At 49.7% G+C, this 15,500-nt stretch overlaps 1 protein-coding gene across 1 annotated transcript in view; it reads right to left on the bottom strand.

The window, feature by feature from the left end:
• Nucleotides 1-484: 484 nt before the first annotated feature.
• SUPT4H1 (SPT4 homolog, DSIF elongation factor subunit) overlaps nucleotides 485-15,500 on the bottom strand; it is a 109,027-nt gene continuing 94,011 nt past the window's right edge. The window contains exon 5 of the mRNA XM_030185883.1: nucleotides 485-994. Coding sequence (XP_030041743.1) covers nucleotides 927-994 — 68 coding nt within the window. The 3' untranslated portion in view covers nucleotides 485-926. The remainder of the gene's footprint in view (nucleotides 995-15,500) is intronic.

Raw genomic sequence — 15,500 nt, 5'->3', positions numbered from 1 at the left:
ATTCAAATAGTATGACCATGCTTTTTATAAGCAGCAACTGCTTAGCAGTGTGTGATGTATAGGTTGATTGTCCTTTGCAAGTCTCAATTTGATTTGCATCTCCACAAGGAAGGGACCTGAGCTTGCTTCCACTTAGCTGCTACTGCACCCTACGCCTGGAATAAACTTCCTGAGCCCCTACGTCTTGCCCCATCCTTGGCCACCTTTAAATCTAGACTGAAAGCCCACCTCTTTAACATTGCTTTTGACTCGTAACCACTTGCCTCCACCTACCCTCCTCTCTTCCTTCCCGTTCACATTAATTGATTTGATTTGCTTTATTTATTTTTTGTCTATTAGATTGTAAACTCTTTGAGCAGGGACTGTCTTTCTTCTATGTTTGTGCAGCGCTGCGTACGCCTTGTAGCGCTATAGAAATGCTAAATAGTAGTAGTATGAGTACCAAAATACTGTTGTGTGTTGATAACAGAAATTAAGAAACAACAGTCTCTCAAAAAAAACAGATTTATTACTTTGCTGTAATTTCAGATTGAGGCATTCACTATTAACAGCAGGAATGCTACTTTCAGTAATTAAAAAAATGTAAACATGCTTGCAAAACATTTTCTGTCTAAAAAGAAACAGTTAACATAACCATGTGCCATCATTCTTGACTATATAAAATTAAAGATTTTTTATAACCTCTAGTTATAGCTTTTTGATGCTTCACTCAGAAGATACTAACATACTAAAGTCTCCTAATGTTTCATCAAGTAGAAAAGTGGGGTTTAAACTCTCAATGAGATATTTCCTGGGCAAAGTGTAGAGAACCAACAACAACAAAAAAAAAGATGAGCATGGGGCCAAGTCACAATCCACAAGTTTAACCATGATATTTGGGAGAAGGCCCAGGAAGTGTGAAAGATGCGCAATTACAGGGGTTTCTCTCAAGTCTTTATCGCTGTGTCTCTGGACTTATATACCACACCTCGGCTCTTCAACTCTCGTATGATCCCTATGGTAGACAAAGAAAAGGTCTAATCAGTAATTACAGGCTATGAGGCTGATGTCAATAACTGGGGGAAAAAAAGGGGGGTCCTTTTAATAAGCTGCACTAAAGTGGCTTTAGCATACCCTTCCTCTGGTCTTTCCCCACACACTAAGGTCACATTTGCTGCAGCCATATCTATTGCATTTATGGCCATGTGCTAATGAAGGGAACTTCATACATTATTTATTGCTGTGCAATAGTTTAATATTTCCAACAAAAGTCTGTGCTGATCTTGTTGTTGTACTTATGTGGTACTTTTTTAATATAATTTTTTAATTTTGCATTTAAAATATCAAAATGTTCAAAAAGCACAACTTCATTCCAGGGCTCCAAGGGGAGTTTAAGAATGACAAATGGCATGTGGGCACGGTGGACAGTGCAATTCCCTTGATAAAGCCGGAGGGCAAAATGGGTCCCTGGTGGGAGCACTGGAATGAAGTTAAGTGCTTTTTAACATTTTGATATTTTAAATGCAATATATACAAATATAGAACGCCTTAGTAAACAGGGCCTCAAGTTTCCTTTTTGGTGCCTAGTCTTTGATGAGAAATAATAAATAACATTTTTATTTTGCTCAAGTGAATACTATATGACTGAACTTAAAAGTCTGTCTTCTTACTGAGGTCCAATCCTCGTAGTAATTTTATTTTTATTTTTCGCTATAATGTGTAGCACTAGATTATTTTTTTTTTTTACATCAGTGTTACCCAAGTGGGTCCTGGAGTACTCCCTTGCCAGTCAAGTTTTCAGGCTATCCACAATGAATATACATGAAATTGACAGGGGGGGGGGGGGGGGGGGGAACGACGACTCCAGAACTGACTTCGGAAACACTGCTTTACATTATATGAGTGGAGGAGTGGCCTAGTGGTTAGGGTGGTGGACTTTGGTCCTGAGGAACTGAGTTTGATTCTCGGCACAGGCAGCTCCTTGTGACTCTGGGCAAGTCACTTAACCCTCCATTGCCTGCCAAATTGAGCCTGCCATGAGTGGGAAAGCGCGGGGTACAAATGTAACAAAAATAAAATATGCCCTTATATATCTGGGGGTGTTGTTAATCCCAATTTTGCTGTACTTGTTTTTTTAAGATATTTATAAATGGTTTGGATGTTCACTTTTCTACATAGTCTCTCCTTTAATGAGAAGTGTTCATCATTTAGCATCTGAATACTCTTTTATTGATCTGTTTTAGTGCTGATTTTGACCAGGAAGTCCTCACACATGAACGAAAGGAAAATATTTCACTGGTAAGGGCTTTGTTATGAATCCATTTATATGCACATACATACATACAATACACATACCTACCTGTGTGTGTATGCACTCATCGTATGAATCATATTACACCTCTATTAATATAATATCACTGGTTACCTGTTGAGCAAAGGATCATTTACAAAATAGCAGTTTTGACTTTTAAAGCTCACCGTTTTGGAATATCTAGCTAATCTCACTATACATTATTCTGTGTTCCTTGAATGACCATTGTCTAACCCTTCCTGGACCAAGACTAGCCCACTACAAGTCGACCAGATGTAGTGCTTTTTTCTTTCTCGCACAGCGTATCTGCAACAGTCTACTGCTGCGTGTTCGTAGGCTTGAGTTTAAAAGCTAAGGTAAAATTAGTCCTTACCTAATAATTTTCTTTCCATTAGTCCCAAACAGATCAATCCAGAGACTTGTGGGTTATGTCCCTCTGCCAGCAGGTACAGATAGAACTTCAGAATTTTACTAGATGTGGTCATGTGTAGCCACCTTAACCTCAGTATTGCCGATACCAAAGCAGTAGAAGGAAGAGGAAATCCAACAGTAAGCCCTCTCCTGTCTGTATAAAGCCTATGTAGGCTCCTCAACTGCTCCTGCAGGAGGGTAACAGAAGGTTTCCTTTCTGTTTTGATTTGTTTGGGGGGGGGGGGGTTGTTGGTTGTAGCCAAAAATCAATCAAAGGAACCTTATGAAACTGAAGCAACTAGAAGAAAGCACTCAATCTAAAACAAAGGGCTGGGTCTCTGGATTGATCTGTTGGGACTAATAGAAATAAAATTATCAGGTAAAGATTAATTTTACCTTTCATTCCATCCCACAGATAAATCCAGAGACTTGTGGGATGTACCAAAGCAGTCCTCAAGTGGGGTGAGGCACTACAACTTCAGCAGACTGGAGCGATGCTCTATAGGCAGTGGCTACATGCGTAGCCATGTCAAGCCTGGAATGCCTAGTGCTGTCACTTCAAGCCTGCAATGCCTAGCAAGGGAAGGACAGAAGACCAAGTGGGTGATCTGCAAGAGATATCCATGCCAGGACAGAGGACCAAGTGGCCAAACTGCAAAAGGCAGCTCCAGAACTTAGACGGGACTCAGAGAAGGAAATCACCGCGCTCAGGAGGAAAGCTGTGCCACCCACAACAGCGCAGACTGTCCCATAGAGAGGCTAGCTGAAGAAATTGCCTCACTCAGTCAACGGTCACCATGGCTCTCAAAAGCAGATCCCCTTCCTTGCGACCAGCAATAGGACTGCATGAGGCTGTGCTGGGAGTCATTTCTACTCAGCGGTCTGAAATATGATGATTCTCACCACAATGTGGATGTTTTGTAAGGAGGAGTCAACTAAAGCTCTCCAGGTTCTGAATATGTCTGCTTCTGATCCTGTCACAGCCAAATCTAATCTTAAAATGCCAAAACACTAGAAGACCACACATTACCAGAACCCTTATCCACACTCTTTATCACCTCTCGCTTAGACTACTGCAACTTGCTTCTCACAGCTCTCCCACTTCCATCTGTTCAAAATTCTGCTGCACGACTTATAGTCTGCCAGTGTTGTTATGCTCATATTAGCCCTCTCTTCAAGTCACTTCACTGGCTCCCTATCCGTTTCCGCATACAGTTCAAACTCCTCTTATTGACTTATAAGTGCATTCACTCTGCAGCTCCTCAGTACCTCTCCACTCTCATCTCTCCCTACACTCCTCCCCGGGAACTCCATTCACTGAGTAAACCTCTCTTATCTGCACCCTTCTCCACCGCTAATTCCAAACTCTGTTCCTTTTATCTTGCTGCACCATATGCCCGGAATAGACTTCCTGAGCCAGTATATCAAGCTCCATCTCTGACCTTCAAATCTAGGCTAAAAGCCTACCTTTTTGATGCTGCTTTTAACTCGTAACCCTTACACTCACTTGTTCAGTACCCTTATTTCATCATCCCCACCTTAGTAATTCCCTTATCTCTTATTTGTTCTGTCTGTCCTAATTAGATTTTAAGCTCTGTCGAGCAGGGACTGTCTCTTCATGTTCAAGTGTACAGTGCTTCATACGTCTAGTAATGCTATAGAAATGATAAGTAGTAGTAAGACAGCTTCAGTATTTTCCAGTTCATGAGGCTATGTAGGAAATCATTTCTGCTCAGTGGGTCACCTCAGTCATTGCCCTGCTACACCAGCATCTGCTAGTCTAAAAATGGTGAACCAGCGTGGCTTTGGAAGCTGTATTACCTTCTTGAGGTCCCGAGCAAAGCATGAAGCACAGATTTAAACGATGGAACTCGCTGGTCACGTCCAAATAGTATAGGAGTACATGGCGAACGTCAGAGAAGGGGGGAAGAGACAAAGGTTTGATTGGGATGAAGGGCAGAAACCATCTTATGAAGAAAAGACAGGACTGTGCATCCCGTCACCCTTTCAGGAGAACTCTGGAGCATCTTGAAAGGACAAAGTCAGGAGTTCTGAAACACTGCTAGGACTGAACTTGGATCGCTGAAGAAAACTAGGCTGCCCCGGACGATAGTACCTGCTCTCTTTAAAACAAGCGCGAGCCTGACCAGACCAAAAAGATGCAGAGTCTGAGTCACCCAAATCTGCCAACTTCAAAGAGTCCTCAAACAACAGATTGCCCTTAAAAGGGAGTATCCAGCCGCTGTTTGAAGTGGCTTAGTGCTGTGACCGCCAAAGACATCTGCTTAGTCAACGCCCAAAGCAAATCTGCCAAATAAGCCAGCCTCGACTTCACATCTGGCAATTGAAGAGGTCTTCTGGAAAGGATCCAAAATCTGCTGTAGCCAGGTAAGGCACACCCTAACAGCCTACAAGCTGCAGATAGCTGCCTCCAGAGAGAGAGAACTTCTGAATGGTCAGAGGAAGTCTGTGTTGAATGTACCTGTTGAGGCTAAGTTTACTTGAAGGGACAAAGAGAGATGGAGACCAGAGCTGAGAAGGAACCCCTGAAGTGGTCTGATGCAGAATCTGGCCCATGGGAAAATGTCCAAGAAGAGACCATTGCCCCCAGAACTTGAACCTATTCCCATATCCCTGGACCTGGTAGGGAAAGTAGAACCTGACTTGGGTTGGCATTTGTTGCTGAGGAGCAAAAGGAAGAAAGGACTTCCCAAGCCTGTGTGGATTATCACTCCCAGATATGCCAAGATTTGTGTTGGAAACAACTGACTCTTGGTGAAATTTATTACCAGTCCTAAGGACTGAAGAAGAGTTGCTATCTTGGATGAAATTTGCAGTCTCTTAATAGAGTCGCAAATCAGCCAATCACGATGTATGGATGAACCTGCAACAAATCTTCACTAAGGAAAGTTGCCTTGATAAATTTTTCTTGGTGATGTGGAAAGGCTGAAAGACATGGTCATAAATTGATAATGTTCTAAGGGAAGGTGCACATTTTGAATATAAAAGTACGCTTCCTTGAGATCCAGGAAGGTTAGAAACCCTCCCCGTTAGACAAACTATTACACACTGCAAAGTTCCCATTGTGAAAAATTGAACTTTAAACACTCTAGACTCTTATGACATCCAAAATCAGCTGGAAGGAAGCAAAGCAAAGAGAAAAACTTCCCATTCCCCCAACTGCAACTGGGGACAGACGCGACTGTGCCTGAATGAAGAAACATTTGCAAGGAGTGAACCAAGACCCCATCGTTGGGAGATGCAGCAGGCATATGTAGACCTGGAGTTGAACTCGAGATCATTCTGCCAGCATGCAAGGCAGCTTGTCGTAGCGGAAGTGGAAACCCTGTGGTTTTCCTGGCCTGGAGCACATGGCTTCACGAAACCTGTAACTAAACTGAGAGGATTTAAGAGAATCTAGATTTGTCCTCTGGTAATCTCTGAGACTTGGGAGTCACTCAGGTCTTTACCCAACTTCCCTAGATCTTCTCCAAGCACAAGATTACTTCTAAAATGTAGCTTGCTAAATGTGACTTGGAAGCCACATCGGCTGTCCGATGGTCAAGCCAGAGTTAACTTCTTGCAGAGAGGGTCAAGAAGTGGCTGGTGTGGCTGTGCACTAGAGTGGAGGAGTGGCCTAGTGGTTAAGGTGGTGGACTCTGGTCCTGGGGAACTGAGTTTGATTCCCACTTCAGGCACGGACAGCTCCTTGTGACTCTGGGGAAGTCACTTAACCCTCCATTGCCCCAGGTACAGTGAATGATACATACCTGTAGCAGGTGTTCTCCGAGGACAGCAGGCTGATTGTTCTCACGACTGGGTGACGTCCGCGGCAGCCCCCACCAACCGGAAAAAAGCTTCGCGGGACGGTCGGCACGCAGGACACGCCCACCGCGCATGCGCGGCCGTCTTCCCGCCCGTGCGCGACCGCTCCCGCCAGTTGAATGACTAGCAAAAGATGAAACACACAACTCCAAAGGGGAGGAGGGAGGGTAGGTGAGAACAATCAGCCTGCTGTCCTCGGAGAACACCTGCTACAGGTATGTATCATTCACTTTCTCCGAGGACAAGCAGGCTGCTTGTTCTCACGACTGGGGTATCCCTAGCTCTCAGGCTCACTCAAAACAAGAACCCAGGTCAATTGAACCTCGCAACGGCGAGGGTACAACAGAAATTGACCTACGAAGAACAACTGAGAGTGCAGCCTGACCAGAATAAATTCGGGTCCTGGAGGGTGGAGTTGGATTTACACCCCAAACAGATTCTGCAGCACCGACTGCCCGAACCGACTGTCGCGTCGGGTATCCTGCTGGAGGCAGTAATGTGATGTGAATGTGTGGACAGATGACCACGTCGCAGCTTTGCAAATTTCTTCAATAGTGGCTGACTTCAAGTGGGCCACTACGCTGCCATGGCTCTAACACTATGAGCCGTGACATGACCCTCAAGAGCCAGCCCAGCCTGGGCGTAAGTGAAGGAAATGCAATCTGCTAGCCAATTGGAGATGGTGCGTTTCCCGACAGCGACCCCTAGCCTGTTAGGGTCGAAAGAAACAAACAATTGGGCGGACTGTCTGTGGGGCTGTGTCCGCTCCAAGTAGAAGGCCAATGCTCTCTTGCAGTTCAATGTGTGCAACTGACGTTCAGCAGGGCGGGTATGCGGCCTGGGGAAGAATGTTGGCAAGACAATTGACTGGTTAAGATGGAACTCCGACACCACCTTCGGCAGGAACTTTGGGTGGGTGCGGAGCACTACTCTGTTGTGATGAAATTTGGTATATGGAGCATGAGCTACTAGGGCTTGAAGCTCACTGACCTACGAGCTGAAGTAACTGCCACCAAGAAAATGACCTTCCAGGTCAAGTACTTCAGATGGCAGGTATTCAGTGGCTCAAAAGGAGGTTTCATCAGCTGGGTGAGGACGACGTTGAGATCCCATGACACAGTAGGAGGCTTGATAGGGGGCTTTGACAAAAGCAAGCCTCTCATGAATCGAACGACTAAAGGCTCTCCAGAGATGGCTTTACCTTCCACACGATAATGGTAAGCACTAATCGCACTAAGGTGATTCCTTACTGAGTTGGTCTTGAGGCCAGACTCTGATAAGTGCAGAAGGTATTCAAGCAGGTTCTGTGCAGGGCAAGAACGAGGTTCTAGGGCCTTGCTCTCACACCACACGACAAACCTCCTCCACTTGAAAAAGTAACTCTTTTAGTGGAATCCTTCCTAGAGGCAAGCAAGACCCGGGAGACACCCTCAGACAGACCCAACGCAGTGAAGTCTACGCCCTCAACATCCAGGCCGTGAGAGCCAGGGACTGAAGGTTGGGGTGCAGCAACGCTCCGTCGTTCTGCGAGATGAGAGTCGGAAAACACTCCAATCTCCACGGTTCCTCGGAGGACAACTCCAGAAGAAGAGGGAACCAGATCTGACGGGGCCAAAAGGGCGCTATCAGAATCATGGTGCCGCGGGTCTTGCTTGAGCTTCAGTAAGGTCTTCCCCACCAAAGGTAGGGGAGGATAAGCATACAGGAGGCCGGTCCCCCAATGGAGGAGAAAGGCGTCCGACGCTAGCCTGCCGTGTGCCTGAAGTCTGGAAACAGAACAGAGGCAGCTTGTGGTTGGTCTGAGAGGCGAAAAGGTCCACCGAGGGGGTGCCCCACTCTCAGAAGATCTTGCGTACCACTCTGGCATGGAGCGACCACTCGTGCGGTTGCATGACTCTGCTCAGTCTGTCGGCCAGACTGTTGTTTACGCCTGCCAGGTACGTGGCTTGGAGGAGCATGCCGAACTGACACGCCCAACGCCACATCCCGACGGCCTCCTGACACAGGGGGCGAGATCCGGTGCCCCCCTGCTTGTTGACGTAATACATTGCAACCTGATTGTCTGTCCGAATTTGGATAATTTGGCAGGACAGCCGATCTCTGAAAGCCTTCAGTGCGTTCCAGATCGCTCGGAGCTCCAGGAGGTTGATCTGCAGATCCTTTTCCTGGAGGGACCACAGACCCTGGGTGTGAAGCCCATCGACATGAGCTCCCCACCCCAGGCGAGAGGCATCCGTCGTCAGCACTTTCGTGGGCTGCGGGATTTGAAATGGACGTCCCAGTGTCAAATTGGTCCGGATGGTCCACCAGAGCAGTGAAGTGCGGCAACTGGTGGAGAGGCGGATGACATCTTCTAGATTCCCGGTGGCTTGGAACCACTGGGAAGCTAGGGTCCATTGAGCAGATCTCATGTGAAGACGAGCCATGGGAGTCACATGAACTGTGGAGGCCATATGACCCAGAAGTCTCAACATCTGCCGAGCTGTGATCTGCTGAGACGCTCTGGTCTGCGAAGCCAGGGCCAGGAGATTGGTGGCCCTCGCTTCGGGAAGGTAGGCCTGAGCCGTCTGGGTATTCAGCAGAGCTCCTATGAATTCCAGAGACTGGGCTGGCTGGAGATGGGACTTTGGGTAATTTATCACAAACCCCAGCAGCTCCAGAAGTTGAATAGTGCACTGCATGGACCGGAGGGCTCCTGCCTCCGAGGTGTTCTTGACCAGCCAATCGTCGAGATATGGGAACACGTGCACTCCCAGCTTGCGTAGGTAGGCCGCTACCACCACGAGGCACTTGGTAAACACTCGTGGGCAGAGGCGAGCCCAAAGGGCAGCACACAATACTGAAAGTGCCGTGCGCCCAGGCGGAATCGGAGATACTGTCTGTGAGCTGGCAGTATCGGTATGTGAGTATATGCGTCCTTTAAATCCAGGGAACATAGCCAATCGTTTTTCTGAATCATTGGCAGAAGGGTGCCCAAGGAAAGCATCCTGAACTTTTCTTTGACCAGGAATTTGTTCAGGCCTCTCAGGTCTAGGATGGGACGCATCCCCCCTGTTTTCTTTTCCACAAGGAAGTACCTGGAATAGAATCCCTGCCCTTCCTGCCCGGGTGGTACGGGCTCGACCGCATTGGCGCTGAGAAGGGCGGAGAGTTCCTCTGCAAGTACCTGCTTGTGATGGGAGCTGAAAGACTGAGCTCCCGGAGGACAATTTGGAGGCAGGGAGGCCAAATTCAGGGCGTATCCGCACCGCACTATTTGGAGAACCCACTGGTCGGAGGTTATGAGAGGCCACCTTTGGTGAAAAAATTTTAACTTCCCTCCGACCGGCAGATCGCCCGGTACGGACACTTGTAGGGCGGCTATGTTCCCGTGGATCCAGTCAAAAGCCCGTCCCCGGCTTTTGCTGTGGAGGCGCAGGGGGCTGCTTAGGCGCACGCTGTTGACGAGAACGAGCGCGCTGGGGCTGTCCCTGTGCCTGACGAGGCCTTCGGGCCGGCTGGTTGTACTTACGCTTCGCAAAAGAATAGGGTGCAGTCTGCCGGGCCCGGGAAAAACGTCCACCTGTGGAGGTGGATGCTGAAGGCGCCCGGTGGGAGAGCTTGTCGAGAGCGGTTTCCCGCTGATGCAGTTGGTCCACCATCTGCTCGACCTTCTCACCAAAAATGTTATCCCCCCGGCAAGGGACGTCGGCCAGTCTCTGCTGGGTGCGGTTGTCCAGGTCAGAGGCACGCAGCCATGAGAGCCTGCGCATCACTATACCTTGGGCCGCAGCACGAGATGCCACGTCACAGGTGTCATAGATACCCCTGGACAGGAACTTTCTGCACGCCTTCAGCTGCCTGACCACCTCCTGATAAGGCCTGGACTGCTCCGGCGGGAGCTTCTCGACCAGGTCCGCCAGTTGTTGCACATAGGTCCGCATGTGGATGCTCATATAGAGCAGGTATGACTGGATGCGGGTCACGAGCATGGAGGATTGGTAGGCCTTCCTCCCAAACGAGTCCAGAGTGCGAGACTCCCGCCCCGGGGGCGCCGAGGCGGTATCTCTCGAACTCCGTGCCCTCTTGAGAGCAGAATCCACGACCGCCGAGTCATGGGGCAATTGTGGCCGCATTAGCTCTGGGTCAGAGTGGATCCTGTACTGGGACTCTGCTTTCTTGGGAATGGTGGGGTTAGTTAAAGATCGCACCCAGTTCCGAAGCAGCGTCTCCTTAAGGACATTGTGCAGCGGCACCGTGGAGGACTCTCTAGGTGGTGATGGATAGTCGAGGACCTCGAGCATCTCGGCCCTCGGCTCTTCCACAGAGACCACGGGAAAGGGAATGCTAATAGACATATCCCGCACAAAGGAGGGACTCTCGGGGGGCGAGAGTTTCCTCTCCGGTGAAGGCGTGGGGTCCGAGGGAAGGCCCGTAGACTCCTCTGAGGAGAAATATCTAGGGTCCTCCTCTTCCCCCCACGAGTCCTCATCCTCGGTGTCGGACATAAGCTCATGTAGCTGAGTCCTGAACCGGGCCCGGCTCGACGTCGAGGCACCAGGGTCTCGGTGTCGTCGAGCGGCGGACTCCCGCGCCGGCGGGGACGGAGCTCCCTCCATCGACGTCGACGGGGACTCCACCTGCGTGGCGGTCGAGACCGGCACCGTAAGCGGCGGCGGTGTCGACGGCCCCGGCGCCGGGCTAGAGCTCGCCGGCGCCACAGTCATCGGCGCCGAGGGCGCAAGCACCCCCGGCGCCGGCACAGCCTGGCGCATCAGCCCTTCCAGGATCCCCGGAAGGATGGCTCTGAGGCACTCGTCCAGGCCCGCTGCCGGGAAAGGCGATGGGGCCGGTAGGGGTGTCGGTGCTCCGAATCTGGTGGGAGCCAGGAGACGGCACCGAGGTGCCGGGGACCCTGTTGCGTCGGCACCTCTATCACCGACGGGGACCTCTCCTCTCGATGGAGACGCTTCGGCATCGACTCCTCTCCGATGTGCATCGAGGGCGACCGGTGACGGCGCTTCTTATCCTTCTTCCGATGCCCGTCACCGGCGCCGGGAGGCATGGAGGAGGAGGATGAGGATCCCCCTCGGTCTCGAGGAACCGGGTCAGACAGGGTTCGGTCCCGTGGGCCATGGGCTGAGGGAGTGACCGGGGCCGACTGCCCACGCGGCCTCTCACCTCTACCCTCACCGGAGGACCGGCGGGCCGACGGGACCTGTTCTCCTGGGGTCAATGCCATCGGTGCCGATGTCTCGGGCATCGATACCGGTACCGAAGGACCGGGCGTCGATACCGATGCCGTCGAGGTCGACGTCGAGGGGCCGGCGCAAGTTCCAAAAATACGGTCCCGTTGAACTTGCCTCGCAACCTGAGTCCGTTTCCGGAGACCGAGACACAGGGGACACGACTTGAAATTGTGCTCCGGCCCGAGGCACTGGAGGCACCAAGCGTGGGTGTCGGTCTGCGAGATGGGCCGGCCGCACCGACCACACTTTTTAAATCCACTCGGGACCTTCGAGGACATCGACGGAAAAATCGCGTCGGCGAAATTAAAGTCGTCGATGGTGGCGGAAATCACACCTCGAAAATGAAAACGACCGTGCGGCCACCAGGCCGCAACGCAACGTCCCCGCTGGAAGCGAGGGAAAATGGGAGCACGTGCTCCTTTTTTTTTTTTTTTTAGAAAGGAAAAAGTGGAGCGCGTGGCAATTAAATAAATATAAAGAAAAAAGAGAAGTTCGCGTAAACGCGACGGTTTTTCCGGGGCTGAAACAGAGAGAGCGGCACAGGCACGACTCTCTCCAGGCGCGGAAAAAAAGGAACTGGCGGGAGCGGTCGCGCACGGGCGGGAAGACGGCCGCGCATGCGCAGTGGGCGTGTCCTGCGTGCCGACCGTCCCGCGAAGCTTTTTTCCGGTTGGTGGGGGCTGCCGCGGACGTCACCCAGTCGTGAGAACAAGCAGCCTGCTTGTCCTCGGAGAAAAATAAGTACCTGTATATGTAAGCCGCACTGAGCCTGCCATGAGTGGGAAAGCGCGGGGAACAAATGTAACAACAACAAAAAAAACTGGCTGCGCACTGGAGCTAGCAAGAGTGGCTGAGAACCAGAGCCAGATGGCGTAGCAGAATATAGCTGTTTGCACCATTGTGCTCTACAGATAGCAAGCTGCAGCGGGACGTGATCCAGCAACCTCTAAGATCTCTACTACTACTACTTATCATTTCTGTAGCACTACAAGGCATACGCAGCGCTGTACACCATACACAAAAAGACAGTCCCTGCTCAAAGAGCTTACAATCTAGATAAGACAGGTAAACAGACAGAACAATAAAGGTAAGGGAAAAGAGGTGAGGATAAAAGGACAGGGCAAGTGAGTAGTGGTTAGGAGTCCAAAGCAGTGGTAAAGAGGTGGGCTTTAAGTTTGGACTTGAAAACGGTCAAAGACGGGGCTAGGCATACAGGCTCGGGTAGTCTATTCCAGGCGTGAGGTGCAGCAGATAAAAGGAACAGAGTCTGGAATTAGCAGTAGAAGAGAAGTGGACAGATAAGAGAGATTTATCTACAGAACGGAGTACCCGAGGGGGGGGGGGGGGTGTAGAGGAGAGACAAGAGTGGAGAGGTTCTGGGGAGCGGCAGAGTGAATGCACTTATAGGTCAATAAGAGAAGTTTGAATTGAATGCGAAAACGGATAGGGAGCCAGTGAAGCGACTTAAGGGAGAGGGCTAATGTGAGCATAGCGACTTTTGGCGGAAAATGAGTCGCGCAGCAGAGTTTTGGACTGATGGCAGTAGAACAGATGGCTAAGAGGTAGGCCGGTGAGAAGCAGGTTACAATAATCAAGCCGAGAGGTGATAGAGTAGATAAGGGTTCTGGTAGAGTGCTCAGAGATGAAGGGACGGATTTTGCTGATGTTATACAGAAAGAAACGGCAGGTTTTGGCAATCTGCTGAATGTGAGCAGAGAAGGAGAGAGAGGAGTCAAAGATGACCCCAAGGTTACGAGCCGATGAGACAGGGAGAATGATAGTGCCATCCACAGAAATAGAGAAAGGGGGGAGAGGAGAGGTAGGTTTAGGGGGAAAGATGAGAAGCTCAATTTTGGCCATGTTAAGTTTCAGATGACGTTGAGACATCCAAGCAGCAATATCAGATAGGCAGGCTGAAACATTGGTCTGGATGCTGGTTGAGATTTTGGGGGTAGAGAGGTAGATTTGGGAGTCATCAGCATAGAGATGGTATTGAAAGCCATGTGATGATATCAGAGAGCCAAGGGAAGAAGTGTAGATGGAGAACAGGACAGGACCGAGAACAGAACCCTGAGGCACACCGATTGGTAGAGGAATAAAAGTGGAAGAGGATCCACCAGTGTACACTAAAGATGCGAAGCGAGAGGCAGGAGGAGAACCAGGAAAGAACAGAGTCCTGGAATCCAAACGAAGACAGCGTATCAAGGAGTATGCTGTGATCAACAGTATCAAAAGCGGCGGATAGATCAAGAAGGATGAGGATAGAATAGAGACCTTTGGATTTGGCCAGGAACAGGTCGTTGGAAACTTTTGTAAGTGCAGTTTCAGTTGAATGAAGAGGGTGAAAGCCAGATTGGAGTGGGTAAAGAACAGCTGAGATGAGAGAAAGTCAAGGCAGTGGCAGTTCAAGTAATTTGGAAAGGAAGGGGAGGAGGGAGATGGGTCGATAGTTGGAAGGACAGGTAGGGTCAAGTGAAGGCTCTTCAGGAGCGGTGTGACCACAACATGTTTGAAGGCATCAGGAACGGTCACAGTGGAAAGAGATTGAGGATATGACAGATAAAAGGGGTGAGAGTAGGAGAGATGGTGTTAAGAATGTGGGTAGGAATGGGATCAGAGGAACAGGTAGTTCGTTTTGAGGAGGAGAAAAGATGTGATGTTTCTTCATCAGTGACTTCAGGAAAGGAGTTAAAGGACAGAGGGGGTTGAGTAAATAGGAGAACGGACAAGGGGAGGGAGAGGTGGGGGTGGTTTGGTAGAGAATTCGAGGTTTATCTTCTGAACCTTGTCGTGGGAAAACAGCTAGGGTCTGGGGAGATAGTGAGGGGGGAGTTGGGGTGGAGGCACCTTGAGGAGAGAGTTTAGTGTGGCGAAGAGAAGTCGAGGGTTTGAGCCAAGAGAATTAGTCAGCAGGATGTAGTAGTCCTGTTTGGCAAGCAAAAGGACAGATTGGAAGAAGGTCAACATGAACTTGAAATGTGTGAAGTCAGCAAGGGCACGAGATTTCAGCCAGAGGCGTTCAGCGGAACAGGTACAGGAACGTAGGTAGCTGATTTTAGGGGTCAGCCAGGGCTGGGGTTTGGTACGTCTTATAGGACGGGGCAAGAGAGGTGCAAGAGTGTCTAAGGTAGAGGATAGAATAGTATTTTAGGAAGAGACAGCATCATTGACAGATTTGGATGGTGCAGTGGTAGAGAAGAGGTTCAAGCCATTGGAGGATAGGGTAGTAGGATCAATGGCCTGGAGATTCCTAGATAAATTGGTTAATATTGGACGGGATTGGACGGGAGGAAGTTAAGTGTGAAGGTTCATTAGATGATGGGTCAGAGAGGGGAAGAACAGAGGTAAAGGAATTGGAGGGAGAGCAGTATAGGAGGAAAACGAGATCAAGACAGTGACCATTTTGGTGAGTAGAGGAAGTGGAGCAGAGTTTGTTTGTTTTTTTTGTTACATTTGTACCCCGCGCTTTCCCACTCATGGCAGGCTCAATGCGGCTTACATATACAGGTACTTATTTGTACCTGGGGCAATGGAAGGTTAAGTGACTTGCCCAGAGTCACAAGGAGCTGCCCGTGCCTGAAGTGGGAATCAAACTCAGTTTCCCAGTTCCCCAGGACCAGACTCCACCACCCTAACCACTAGGCCACTCCTCCACTTGGAGATTGAAGGAGGATGTTAAGGTGAGGAAATGGGAGACGTAAGAGTTGGAGGGATGTTAAAATCGCCAAGGAGGGGGAGGAAGGATC

Source organism: Microcaecilia unicolor, chromosome 13 (genome assembly GCF_901765095.1).
Source record: "Microcaecilia unicolor chromosome 13, aMicUni1.1, whole genome shotgun sequence".
In the NCBI taxonomy this organism is placed as follows: domain Eukaryota; kingdom Metazoa; phylum Chordata; class Amphibia; order Gymnophiona; family Siphonopidae; genus Microcaecilia; species Microcaecilia unicolor.
The sequence above is the reverse complement of the archived record's forward strand: the minus strand, read 5'-3'. Positions and strand labels throughout refer to the sequence as shown.